General features: G+C 38.8%; 1 protein-coding gene across 1 annotated transcript in view; it reads right to left on the bottom strand.

Moving 5' to 3' along the window:
- ANKAR (ankyrin and armadillo repeat containing) overlaps positions 1 to 12,665 on the bottom strand; it is a 53,467-nt gene that overhangs the window by 31,187 nt on the left and 9,615 nt on the right. The window contains exons 3-8 of the mRNA XM_086361935.1: positions 11,752 to 11,915; positions 11,043 to 11,146; positions 9,984 to 10,164; positions 8,702 to 8,921; positions 7,259 to 7,294; positions 829 to 1,030 (exon numbers count right to left, since the gene is read on the bottom strand). Coding sequence (XP_086218061.1) covers positions 829 to 1,030; positions 7,259 to 7,294; positions 8,702 to 8,921; positions 9,984 to 10,164; positions 11,043 to 11,146; positions 11,752 to 11,915 — 907 coding nt within the window. The remainder of the gene's footprint in view (positions 1 to 828; positions 1,031 to 7,258; positions 7,295 to 8,701; positions 8,922 to 9,983; positions 10,165 to 11,042; positions 11,147 to 11,751; positions 11,916 to 12,665) is intronic.

Raw genomic sequence — 12,665 nt, 5'->3', positions numbered from 1 at the left:
TCCAGTCTTTTACCCCACTTGTGCTCAAAGACACACTGTCAAAGCACGACAGAACTAAGAACTGCACTCAGACCTCCACTTCTCTTGGCTCTTTCCAGAGTCTATTTGCCAGAGATCCTGGTTTCCAGAAAGCTTTCTCCACACGCATCTCTGCCCCAACCTAGGGAGGATTTGTTTCTACAATGAATAATAATGGACAAGTTGTTTGAAGATTCAGAGATATCTGAAACTCTGCCTAGATCAAAACAATAGCCTGGTAGCTAGATTACTGGCCAAGAAAGTACCCTCAGGAGAAGTTTGCCTTCACCCTAAAGGTCGCGAGCTAGCTAAGTTGTAAAACAGAACATTGCATGGGATGTTGCCCTGTTGCAAAGTTTTTCCCTCTTTGTATTGTCTTCCTGTCTTGGATACCACTAGATATTTCTCCTCTTGTCCATGGTCTGTCCACCTTGGCCTGGAGCGGCCTCCTGGTTGTATAAGGCTCAATTTAGAACAAATTCCTCCTTCCCTTGTTTCGTGTTTCTTCTAAGACACTAAGTAGTTAACTTGATAAACTAATCTGTAGAACCACCCTTTGGGAAAAGGTTAGGAAAAAGTTCCTAGGACTTACTCCTTATTCTTCCAGAAAACTTGTATAGGTTAACAGAAGTTCGATCTTTATAAATTCTAAAGATAAGTGGCAGAAGAAGAGAGTGACCAGAAAAGGCAGCAGAGTAAGCCCAACATAGCCTTTGAAATCAGTCATAACAACCGTTCCTTTTAGGGTCAGTGCTTGGGGCAAGACATGAAAGCAGAAATTTGTATTTTTACAAATGATTAGTAACTTACTCAGCTGTTGCCTCAGCTTCTAGTAAACTAGGATCCTTCCTGCAGAGAACAATTATGATGCAGATATTGTCATAGAAAGCAGCAAAGTGAATTGGCATCCAGCCTCTTTTTTCAGAAAGTGTATAATCAGCTTTGAAACAGAGTAGACAGATGGTTGTTTCTAAGGAGCAAGCCTGAGCTGCCAGATGTAGAGGTGTTGGACCTAGAATGGATAGACAATTACTTCAGTGCTCAAAGATCTAACATTCCTAAAAAACGTGCCTTTTTATTAATCATGCCCAACCACCGAGCTTAGTTCTGTGTGATATAAAAGCTCTAAGAAGATCACTAAAAGGATTTAGGCAACTCTATATTTCTTTAACTTGGGATACCTGACCATTAAAAATAAATACTTCTTTATAAGTTATGAAGAATAAATATAACACTCAAAATATTAAATATTTGAAAATTTAAGTCAATATATAAAATAGTCTTATCAGTGTTATAAACTATTTCTTGTTTAAATAATTTTCCATTTTATTCAAATGCTTTGTAGTAAGATAAAGTTCTTTAAAATTAAAAATATATATATGCTCATAAAAGATCTCTATGTCACTAAATCCTGGTGGGTATTTTTCAATTCTTATCTTCTCAACAGTAAGTTGAACACTTCAGTTTTAAAATGGTTTCTTCCCCTGGCTTTTGAGGTATGAGACCCTCTTATTTTTCTCCAATTTATCTGGCTACTTATTGTGCAGTCTCTTTTGGGACCTTTTCATTATCCTGATGTCAAAATGAGCCTTAAGACTTTTATCTCCTCAATGGCTTCATTTACAACCTATAAATTGATGACTCCTAGGATTATGCCTATAGATCTGATTTATTCTCCAAGTTCCAGATCCGTTATCTCCCTAGGCATCTCTACACCCCCTTCAAACTTATCATATTCAAAACTGACCTCCCATCTTTTCCTCCAAACTTGATCCTCTTTCATTGCTCCCTAATTCATGCAGGATGTTGTCATCCAGCCAGTTCTATAAACCAGAAACCTGGAAGAGTCCTCTCATTTCAGCTTCATAACCAGCTCTCATTACTAAGTCTGGGGATTCCCAAGAGGCTCAGCGTCTGCCTGCCAATGCAGGAGATGCGGGTTCAATCCCTGGGTTGGGAAGATCTGCTAAAATAAGAAATGGCAACCCACTCCAGTATTCTTGCTGGGATAATCTCATGGACAGAGGAGCCTGGTGGGCTACAGTCCAGGATGTTGTAAAGACTTGGACATGACTGAGTGAGTGAGCACACATGCACATCACCAAGTCTAAGTATCTTTAGAACCTCAACTGATATCCCCACTTTGCTCTTGCCCTTCCCAATTCACTTTTCAAAATGTAAATCTGATCTTTTTTACCTCTTGTTTAAAACTCTTTAGTGGCTTCCTGAGGCCACTTGATAATGATTCACAAAAAAGGGATGCACTAGCTCCAACTTAACCTGAACCATCTCCCCTCCAAGAAGAAAAAGAAAGGAAGAAAGAGGGAAGAAAGAGAGAGAGGTAAGTTAGATGGAAAGAAATGCAACACACACACCTTGCTCTCTTCATTCTTGTAGCTCCTCAAACATACAGTGACTGACCACACATTCCAGGCTCCCAGGAAAGTACTGGTCTACGCCTGTTGCCCAGCATAATAATTAATAGTGCCCATTCATTTTCAAACTCCTTGATTTGGATGATGAATTATTGATCACTCTGGGCTATTTCTGCTGTCTGAAAGCTTCCTTCTCCCAAACAATACCTCTATGATTGGGGTCTACCTAAATCTTATTTATTCCTCAGCCAAAATGGTATTTCCTCAGTGAAGCACTGTTTTTCTCCCAACTCAGAAAATTTCAATGGCTTCCTGCCTGTCTTAGCAGTCTAAGTTCTATATCATCAGTTCAGTTCAGTTCAGTTCAGTCACTCAGTTGTGTCCGACTCTTTGCGACCCTATGAATCACAGCACGCCAGGACTCCCTGTCCATCACCAACTCCCGGAGCTCACCCAAACTCATGTCCATCGATTTGGTGATGCCATCCAGCCATCTCATCCTCTGTTGTCCCCTCTTCCTCCTGCCCTCAATCCCTCCCAGCATCAGAGTCTTTTCCAATGAGTCAACTCTTTGCATGACGTAGCCAAAGTACTGGAGTTTCAGCTTTAGCATCATTCCTTCCAAAGAAATCCCAGGGCTGATCTCCTTCAGAATGGACTGGTTGGATCTCCTTGCAGTCCAAGGGACTCTCAAGAGTCTTCTCCAACACCACAGTTCAAAAGCATCAATTCTTCAGCACTCAGCTTTCTTCACAGTCCAACTCTCACATCCATACATGACCACTGGAAAAACCATAGCCTTGACTAGATGGACCTTTGTTGGCAAAGTAATGTCTCTGCTTTTGAATATGCTACCTAGGTTGGTCATAACTTTCCTTCAAGGAGTAAGCGTCTTTTAATTTCATGGCTGCAGTCACCATCTGCAGTGATTCTGGAGCCCCCCCGCCACACTCCCCCGCCAAAAATAAAGTCTGACACTGTTTCCACTGTTTCCCCATCTATTTCCCATGAAGTGATGGGGCCAGATGCCATGATCTTCGTTTCCTGAATGTTGAGCTTTAAGCCAACTTTTTCACCCTCCTCTTTCACTTTCATCAAGAAACTTTTTAGTTCTTCTTCACTTTATGCTATAAGGGTGGTGTCATCTGCATATCTGAGGTTATTGATATTTCTCCCAGCAATCTTGATTCCAGCTTGTGCTTCTTCCAGCCCAGTGTTTCTCATGATGTACTCTGCATAGAAGTTAAACAAGCAGGGTGACAATATACAGACTGACATACTCCTTTTCCTATTTGGAACCAGTCTGTTGTTCCATGTCCAGTTCTAACCGTTGCTTCCTGACATGCATATAGGTTTCTCAAGAGGCAGGTCAGGTGGTCTGGTATTCCCATCTCTTTCAGAATTTTCCACAGTTTATTGTGATCCACACAGTCAAAGGCTTTGGCATAGTCAATAAAGCAGAAATAGATGTTTTTCTGGAACTCTCTTGCTTTTTTGATGATCCAGCAGATGTTGGCAATTTGATCTCTGGTTCCTCTGCCTTTTCTAAAACCAGCTTGAACATCTGGAAGTTCATGGTTCATGTATTGCTGAAGCCTGGCTTGGAGAATTTTGAGCATTACTTTACTAGCGTGTGAGATGAGTGCAATTGTGTGGTAGTTTGAGCATTCTTTGGCATTGCCTTTCTTTGGGATTGGAATGAAAACTGACCTTTTTCAGTCCTGTAGCCACTGCTGAGTTTTCCAAATTTGCTGGCATATTGAGTGCAGCCCTTTCACAGCATCATCTTCCAGGATTTGAAATAGCTCAACTGGAATTTCATCACCTCCACTAGCTTTATTCGTAGTGATGCTTTCTAAGGCCCACTTGATTTCACTTTCCAGGATGTCTGGCTCTAGGTGAGTTATCACACCATCGTGATTATCTGGGTCATGAAGATCTTTTTTGTAGTTTTTCTGTGTATTCTTGCCACCTCTTCTTAATGTCTTCTGCTTCTGTTAGGTCCATACCATTTCTGTCCTTTATCGAGCCCATCTTTGCATGAAATGTTCCCTTGGTATCTCTAATTTTCTTGAAGAGATCTCTAGTCTTTCCCATTCTGTTGTTTTCCTCTATTTCTTTGCATTGATCACTGAGAAAGGCTTTCTTATCTTTCCTTGCTATTCTTTGCTTATAATGCTTATAAGCATTCAGATGCTTATATCTTTCCTTTTCTCTTTTGCTTTTCGCTTCTCTTCTTTTCACAGCTATTTGTAAGGCCTTCTCAGACAGCCATTTGGCTTTTTTGCATTTCTTTTCCATGGGGATGGTCTTGATCCCAATCTCCTGTACAATGTCACGAACTTCTGTCCATAGTTCATCAGGCACTCTATCAGATCTAGTCCCTTAAATCTATTTCTCATTTCCACTGTATAATCATAAGGAATTTGATTAGGTCATACCTGAATGGTCTAGTGGTTTTGCCTACTTTCTTCAATTTGAGTCTGAATTCGGCAATGAGGAGTTCATGATCTGAGCCACAGTCAGCTTCCAGTCTTGTTTTTGCTGACTGTATCATAGCCTTTAATAATATATAAGATCTGAGCCAAATCTAATTATTTAAAATTATTGCTTAGTCTTCTAGTTTCTGGTCTAGCATGTAGCTTAAAATTCCCCAGTCCATCCTAATAGCAAAGAAAAGCTTGAACAAGCTGAAAAATGAACAGCTCTTCTCAGATCCATTAGAGAAGTGAGGTCACAGGGCAGAAATGCTGCTCCTAAAACTAGAGTGGTAGACAGGAAGATTACAGAGAACCACAGCTTACTGGAGCAGAAACCCAAAAGCAGAAACCTCCACAGGGTCTTCTCCTTCTCCTCTCTATCCTCTTCCAAAAAACCTAGGGGCAGGAATAATATTCTTACATCCCCCTCTTACTCCTTTTAAAGTATGTTTAATAGGAATTTAGGATCTTGGCTCGCACCCAGGCCCTCTGAATCAGTCTTCATTTAACAAGATACATGTGATTCCTACACACTTGAAAGTTTTACCCCATAATAGTGGGATAAAGTGCCCCCCCCTTGACATAAGCAATGTCTGATGGTGTTTTTGGTCGTCACGTCTGGAGTGCGGGTCACTAGTGGCATTTAGTGGGTAGAGGCCAGGGACGCTACTAGACATCTTACAGTGCGCAGGCAGCCCTCACATCACAGAACTGGCAAGCCCATCACGTCAGGAGTACTGAGGCTGAGATACACTGTCCTAGTCTCCTCGAATCAGGGACATTCTGGAGGGATTTATATAGTCCGAAGAAATTCTCGGGTAAAGAAAGAACTCTGGTCTAAAGAACAGATGCTTTCTTGGGACCTTTCTCTCTCCCTCTCTTTCCTGAACGTCTACAGTACATTACTCTATACGAATAATGTCAGTGATTGTGAAATACTTCCCTGCCTTCATCCATCATGTGTTCACTCAGTAACCATTCCTGCCCACCTACTATGCTGGGCTTTCTTCTAGGATACCAATGCAAAGTAAACCAAATCCTTGCCCTTTATAGACCTTATATTCAATTCAGGGAGTCAGAGTAAACAAATAAATATTATACAAGGTAGCCATAAGTAATATTTAGAAAAGAAAAAGAAAAAAATAGAGCATGAATGCAAGAAGTATACCATTGCTCAGCCGTGTCCTATTCTTTGTGGCCCCATGGGCTGTAACCCACCAGGCTCCTCTGCCCATGGGATTCTCCAAGCAAGAATACTGGAGTCAGTAGCCATTGCCTTCTCCAGGAAATCTGACCCAGGGATCAAACCCAGGTCTTCTGCATTGCAGGCAGATTCTTTACCATCTGAGCCACCAGGGAAGCCTTACTGGGCTGTAAATTCCTACAGTGTAGATGGGCCAGTAGATAAGCTTCCTTTGTCCCCCGAGGCCACTCACCTCCCTCTACCACCCTTCTTGCTCTCTTCAGACTCTGCAGGCCTCTGCAGATTTTGCAGCCCCTGCCCTGTGTCTTCTTGTCTGTAACTTCCCGTGGGAGCCCTGGCAGGAGACTGGAGGAGGAAAAGGTGAAGTCAGGATACCTAACCCCCTGGTCACCTCTGGTTAGTTGTTCTTCCATCAATGGCAAGAGGCTGGTTTGCATAACTATTGCCCTTCCACCAGGCTTCCCTGGGGGCTCAGATGAGAAGAAATCTGCCTGCAATGCAGGAGACCCAGGCATGATCCCTGGGTTGGGAAGATCCCCCGGAGAAGGAAATGGCAACCCACTCAAGTATTCTTGCCTGGAGAAGCCAATGGACAGAGGAGCCTGGTGAGCCACAGTCCTTAGGGTTGCAAAGAGTCAGACACAACTGAATGACCATCACTCTTCCCCTTACAAAATTCAGGTCTTTGCAAATGATTTCTTTAAAAATAAACCCTCTTTGAATTATCTTATATAGAGTATGAAGGTATAGTCTTATATATATATATATATAGTATATCCTGTAAAACTTTTTCTGATTTCTGCATATACAACACTTGAGTTAAAGTCTCCCCTCAGCAAGAACGATGCATTCTCAGACTGCACAGAATGTGCCTGTCACTAGGTGGCACATATCTAAATAATATTAACTGCTCATTTTGGGGGCATAAAACCCATTTTAGGCCCTGATTTTATAAAAATAAGTAGAGATAATTTGCAAATTCCGTGGTTAAAAAAGGATCTACTGCCCAAACTGAAAAAATATGAATACATAATCACAGGTAGAAAAAGTGTACACTTCAAATTGTACAGAAAGATAATTTTGTGTTATCCTCATGTGACAGAATTTGAAGATTATATACTATAAGTTTTAATATATGCAGTGAACTTTTAAAAATGTGAAATATTTTACTTAAGTCTTACCATTTCTTTCTTTTTTCATGTCTACTTTTGATGACTCTGTTTTAAAAAGGAATACATATAGAAGTATGATTATTAATACATAACAGTTTCCCAAATTAGTCAAAACTGACTCATATGAAGGTGAACAAAATGACTATGTTGAGATGCAGGTGACAGGATTACATCAAACAGGACTGAGTGTAACTTCTGGCAGAGCCACCTAGGCGTGGGTATGCGCCTGGTATGCCATCAGACAGACCCAGGAGTGCTGCCTCCCACAGGGCTGGCCCAAATTCACAGGGGACAGCTCTGTGTTGGTGAGGTCATAATACACAGACATTGCCGGTAGTTAGATATTTTCCATATCTCAAGCTCTACTCAGTTCTCAGCAAATGGAAGTCTATGTAGTCACAATACGACACAGAAACTTTAATTATGAAAGCTTTTTTTTTTTTTTTTAACATCAAAAACTCTTAAAACACATCTTCAAATAACAGGCCATCTACTACATTTTGACTGAATTTTGCTCTATTTTAACTAAGTTCATTGTCTGCTGAATATTTTAATTAAGTAATAGAAGCATTTTAGTGCCAAAACATTTCAATTATACTGACAGAGTACGAAATCGTTCAACAGTCAATAGGATTAAAGCAGCACATTTTGTTTTGGTGTGAAAATTTAACACAGCTTCTTAAGACAACATATTAAAATATAAAATCACCATTTCTTACTGCCAATATTGTTGCATCAGACCTTATTTCCCCTCTTCAGTTATGGAGGGCTTCTACTTTCATTTTCAATTGTATTATTTTTATACTGGTTAAATTTATTCCAATGAACATATAAATATGTATGTAATTCTAATAATCAGGAAATTTTGCTTTTTAAAGTTTAAACCAGGTTAGCCTTAAAGGGGTCATTAATCCTAAAATTATGGTTACAGAGGAATGTTTTGTTATTACATATGTTTATGTAGTATGAAGAAACTATTACCTGGTTAAGAACCTGGGATAAGAACAGGGTGTTCTGTCGGGATCTCTAATTATCTCCCTTTTCTCAGAATTTCTACGGAACATCAGTGTATATTAATTATGTCAGTGATTATCAAATACTACCCTGAATTCACCATCATGCCATTCATTCAACAAGTATTTCTCAAGCATCTACCAATGCCAGGTTTTCCTCTGGGCCCTAGGGCACCATGGCAAACAAAGTAAGCCAAATCCTTGCCCTCACGGAGCTTCTATTCAATGAAGGAAACACAGTAAACAGATGAATAATACTATGTAAGAGAGCAACAGGTGATACTTAGAAAACTAAAAGGAGCCCCTCTGAGATAAGTAAAACCGAAACAACTGTGCTCTCGTCTCCAATACTAAATTTTAACCTTGTGTTAAAATCAACATGCATTTGTAATGCTGAAGTAAAAGAAAAACATTTCAAGAGATAAAAACGTGATGGCACCTTGGCTGAGTATAATGAAGCGTCTCTGATTGACGTTGAAGTTGGCATTGCACAGCTGACATATGATCGGGACTCTGTTATGTAGAGCAGCATGATGGAAAACAGCGTAACCTGCCTCGTCCGAAATATTGATCGTCGAGCTTGAGGTTTTACGGCTGAATGTATGGAAAACAGCATATAATCCTCTTTCAACAGCAGACTTCATACCAAATGGGATACTCTAAAATTATGAGGAAGGTCAGAATTAGTGTTTTCCAAATGCACCTAAAATTTAGTGAAAGGACAAAAAGGACAATGAACTATATTTATGTAATCACATGATTGGTGTTTTATTACAGTAGAATTTTCACAAGATCCATGTGTAAAGTGTCTCACTGGGCAATGAAGTTGTTAGGGCTATAAAGAAACTCTGAGAACTTCAAAAATATTTGGGGGGATTTTTTTTCCTTCCTTTTTTTAAAGGAGAAGTTGTAGATCTTTTTTCTTAGGAGACAATTCATGCAAGGTAGACAAATACCCTTCTGAAATATTTAAAAAGCAAATGGACATCAAATTCCTTCTCTAACTTAAGAGCAGTCTAACTTAGAAGTCCAGAGACTTGAAATATATAGCTACAAGAGTAGTCTTCTTTGCTTTATGTCTCAAAGTGGAGAGGTGAAAATGTCCCATTTTTAGCTGTTCTGACTACTCAATATTTTAAAATTAAACTAAGTTTATCAATACTTATCATTTATGGACACTAAAACAAATAAATGCCAATGTGTCCTTTGAAATTGGTGAGCTCACCACTTAATTTATCAGTTTCAAAAGTTGTAAGCCAAGGCATATTGAAGCAGAGATGTGATTTAGGATGCCAGGGTTGTTCCTTAGATTTGGTCCCCACAACTGAAGCCTGATTCTGTAATTTACTAGCTGTGTGATTTGGGAAAGACCCTCAACTCACTGCATGTCAAATTTCTCATTTGTAAAATAGGATTGATAACAATAGTCTAGTGTCTAGAAAGAGTTTGTTGAAAGAATTTGTAGCAGTGCCTAGCATACAAAATAAGCACTCCATAAATACTAGCCGTTATTAAGATTAATCACAATTCCATTCATAAACAATTTGTTTTGTAACTTGGCCAGAAATGTATAACTCAGAATTTTCAGCTACTAAAATGTAGAATCTTAATTGTATATTAAAGACTTCATTTAACCCATTATTTATCCCTATGATAAAAATTTGAGATACCTACTTATTTATAATTTCTTATACTAAATTATGTGGTAATCACTGAAATACCTTGCATTTCATAGCTTTCTTGAAACCAAATTTTTTCTTAAATTGTTCATGTAATTGAGCATCTGTCAGTGGAAGTCTTTTTAGCCTCAAATTGTTCACTATTTCATTTATGGCTCCCCACCACTGTGTCTTATACAGTTGCTGATAGAAAATTTCAAGTTCAAAACTGATCACATAGTAGCTGTTAAAAAAAATTTTTTTTTTAAGTTTTTCTGACTGGGAATGCTGGCAAAACTTTTTTATAACAGTTACAATTTTCTGTGACAAAAACACCTCCATCCCCATTTAACCATTGTGTTCATTATAAGAATGAATTACCATGTCTAAGGATTATTACACAGAATGTATCAAGGTGTTATTGTCATTTAGACGCTAAGTCATGTCAACCTTTTTGTGACCCCATGGACTGTAGCCATGAGGCTACGGAGGACTGTAGGTGCCTCTGTCCATGGGATTTCCCAGGCAAGAATACTGGGGTAGGTTGCTGTTTCCTTCTCCAGGGGATCTTCTCCATCCATGGAGTGAACCCTAATTTCCTGCATTGGCAGGTGGATTCTTTACCACTGAACCACCAGGGAAACTGTATCAAGGTATACGGAGTCATAAATCTAGTATTTAATACTTAAGAGAGTTTGCAGTCATTCATGGTGGAGAAGGCAATGGCACCCCACTCCAGTACTCTTGCCTGGAAAATCCCATGGACGGAGGCGCCGGGCAGGCTGCAGTCCATGGGGTTGCTGAGAGTCGGACACGACTGAGTGTCTTTACTTTCACTTTTCACTTTCATGCATTGGAGAAGGAAATGGCAACCCACTCCAGGGTTCTTGCCTGGAGAATCCCAGGGACGGGGGAGCCTGGTGGGCTGCCGTCTATGGGGTCGCACAGAGTCGGACATGACTGGGGTGACTTAGCAGCAGCAGCAGCAGTCATTCACGGGGACTGTTATTGTTCTGGGATCTCCATCCTGAAGTTTGAAGTTAGCCTTTTCATTTTGACAGTTTCCTCTTTTCTTCTTTCAACAAGTTGTGAGACTGTGAGCAGTTACTAAAAGTTCCTTACCTTTTTCCATTAAATTTCACGACTGGTATTGAGTAATGTTCTTTGTATCCTGAGTCTTCTGCAAATGTATTAACAGCACAATCCCGTATTTTTTCTAAGTTATTCTAAAATATAAATTATGTTACTAAAAAAACAAGTATAAACAATTGTAAGACTTATTTTAGATGAAATTTTATACATGTAAAGAACACGTTTTTAATAAAATATCCCAAGAGACCCTGATAATAACTGAATGTATACAATCCCTAATTTGGATTAGAGGGAAATTTTTTTTTTACAAGAAATATAATATGGAGAAGGTAGAAAAGCAAAGACAATTGAAATGTATTGTGTTTTCCAGATGAAGAACTATTGTTCTCAAACTCTGGAGGATCTCCATTTTAATGCTAATCCTTGAGAAAAAAATGGAAGAATACATAGTTAATGTTCAGGGATTTCTTCTGTACTTGGTTAACTATTCCAGGGCAAATATGGCCTATAAAGTCTGCAGGGATGATAGTTGTGCCTCTGACATTTAACACAGGACCTTACACAGACCTGCACTTAATTCGTGTATGTTATGCAATGTATGAAGAGACTAGCGAGCTGTGGAGGTCGTCATCTGGAGAGCCGCCTAGGGCCTGCACCAACAGAAACTCCTTCTGGTTGGAGAATAGGATGAAAGAGTTGTGAAATGACGAACAATTTCAGGAACAACAATAATGTAAACCTTAAAATCTTCCGAAGCATTCTCAATTGAAGGGGTGCTGATGTCAAATTCAATTCCTCCATGAATATGAAAATACTGATCCTCTTTGTAGTGAAAATTTTGGCATTTAAAATCTCGTCCATAAATAAATGGAGGCAATTCTCGCTCTGTCTTGACCTTGTCATCTCAAAAAAATGAAAACAAAATTTTGTTTAAAAGTTCAACAATAGAATATAAGCAGTCATATTTTGGAGGTCTCAAATCATTTTTACATAAAGTGAAAAGAATCCATGTGAAATGGAAATCTTCACAATTGTAGTCTATAAAATATATGCTCAATGTATATTTTAAATATTGAAATATATTTATATCATATGTTTTGGGCATTTTTGATAGTTTCCTTGTACAGACATTTCAAAAGAATACTCAAAACATTAATTCACTTATTAATTACTATATGTGAGCTCACAACTAATATTATACCTCCATTATCAATAGAGATTTGAAACTCTGTGCCATGGAGACTCTCTAGTTAAATAAACAAAAGTTACCCAAGCTAGTTAAGGAAGAGAGACATTATAAAGAAAATGTGAGTATCTCTCATATGACAAAAATAATCAGTTCATTTTTCTAGAAAGCTACACATATAACATTTATTTTTAAAAATAATTTTCTAAAATCCTGGCAAGGATTAGTTTATTCAGTATTTTGACTTGTGAGCAGAATATAGTTTCATCAATATAAGGTATATATTATAAGGAATGCAAAAGGTCCAGAAAATTACAAAGAAAAATGTAACACCCAAATCTCACCACATGGAAATTAATTATTAACATTTAGTCATATTTGTTTCCAATAATTTAAGTAGTAAGTCATTACAGGTACAGCTAACATCCTCTAAGAGCACATTAGTTCCATACACGAGACACTGCCCC

This window comes from Bos grunniens, chromosome 2, assembly GCF_055505025.1.
Source record: "Bos grunniens cultivar Pamir isolate PY7600 chromosome 2, Bosgru_T2T1.0, whole genome shotgun sequence".
NCBI classification, from domain to species: Eukaryota; Metazoa; Chordata; class Mammalia; order Artiodactyla; family Bovidae; genus Bos; species Bos grunniens.
This window is presented reverse-complemented; position numbering and strand designations above follow the sequence as displayed.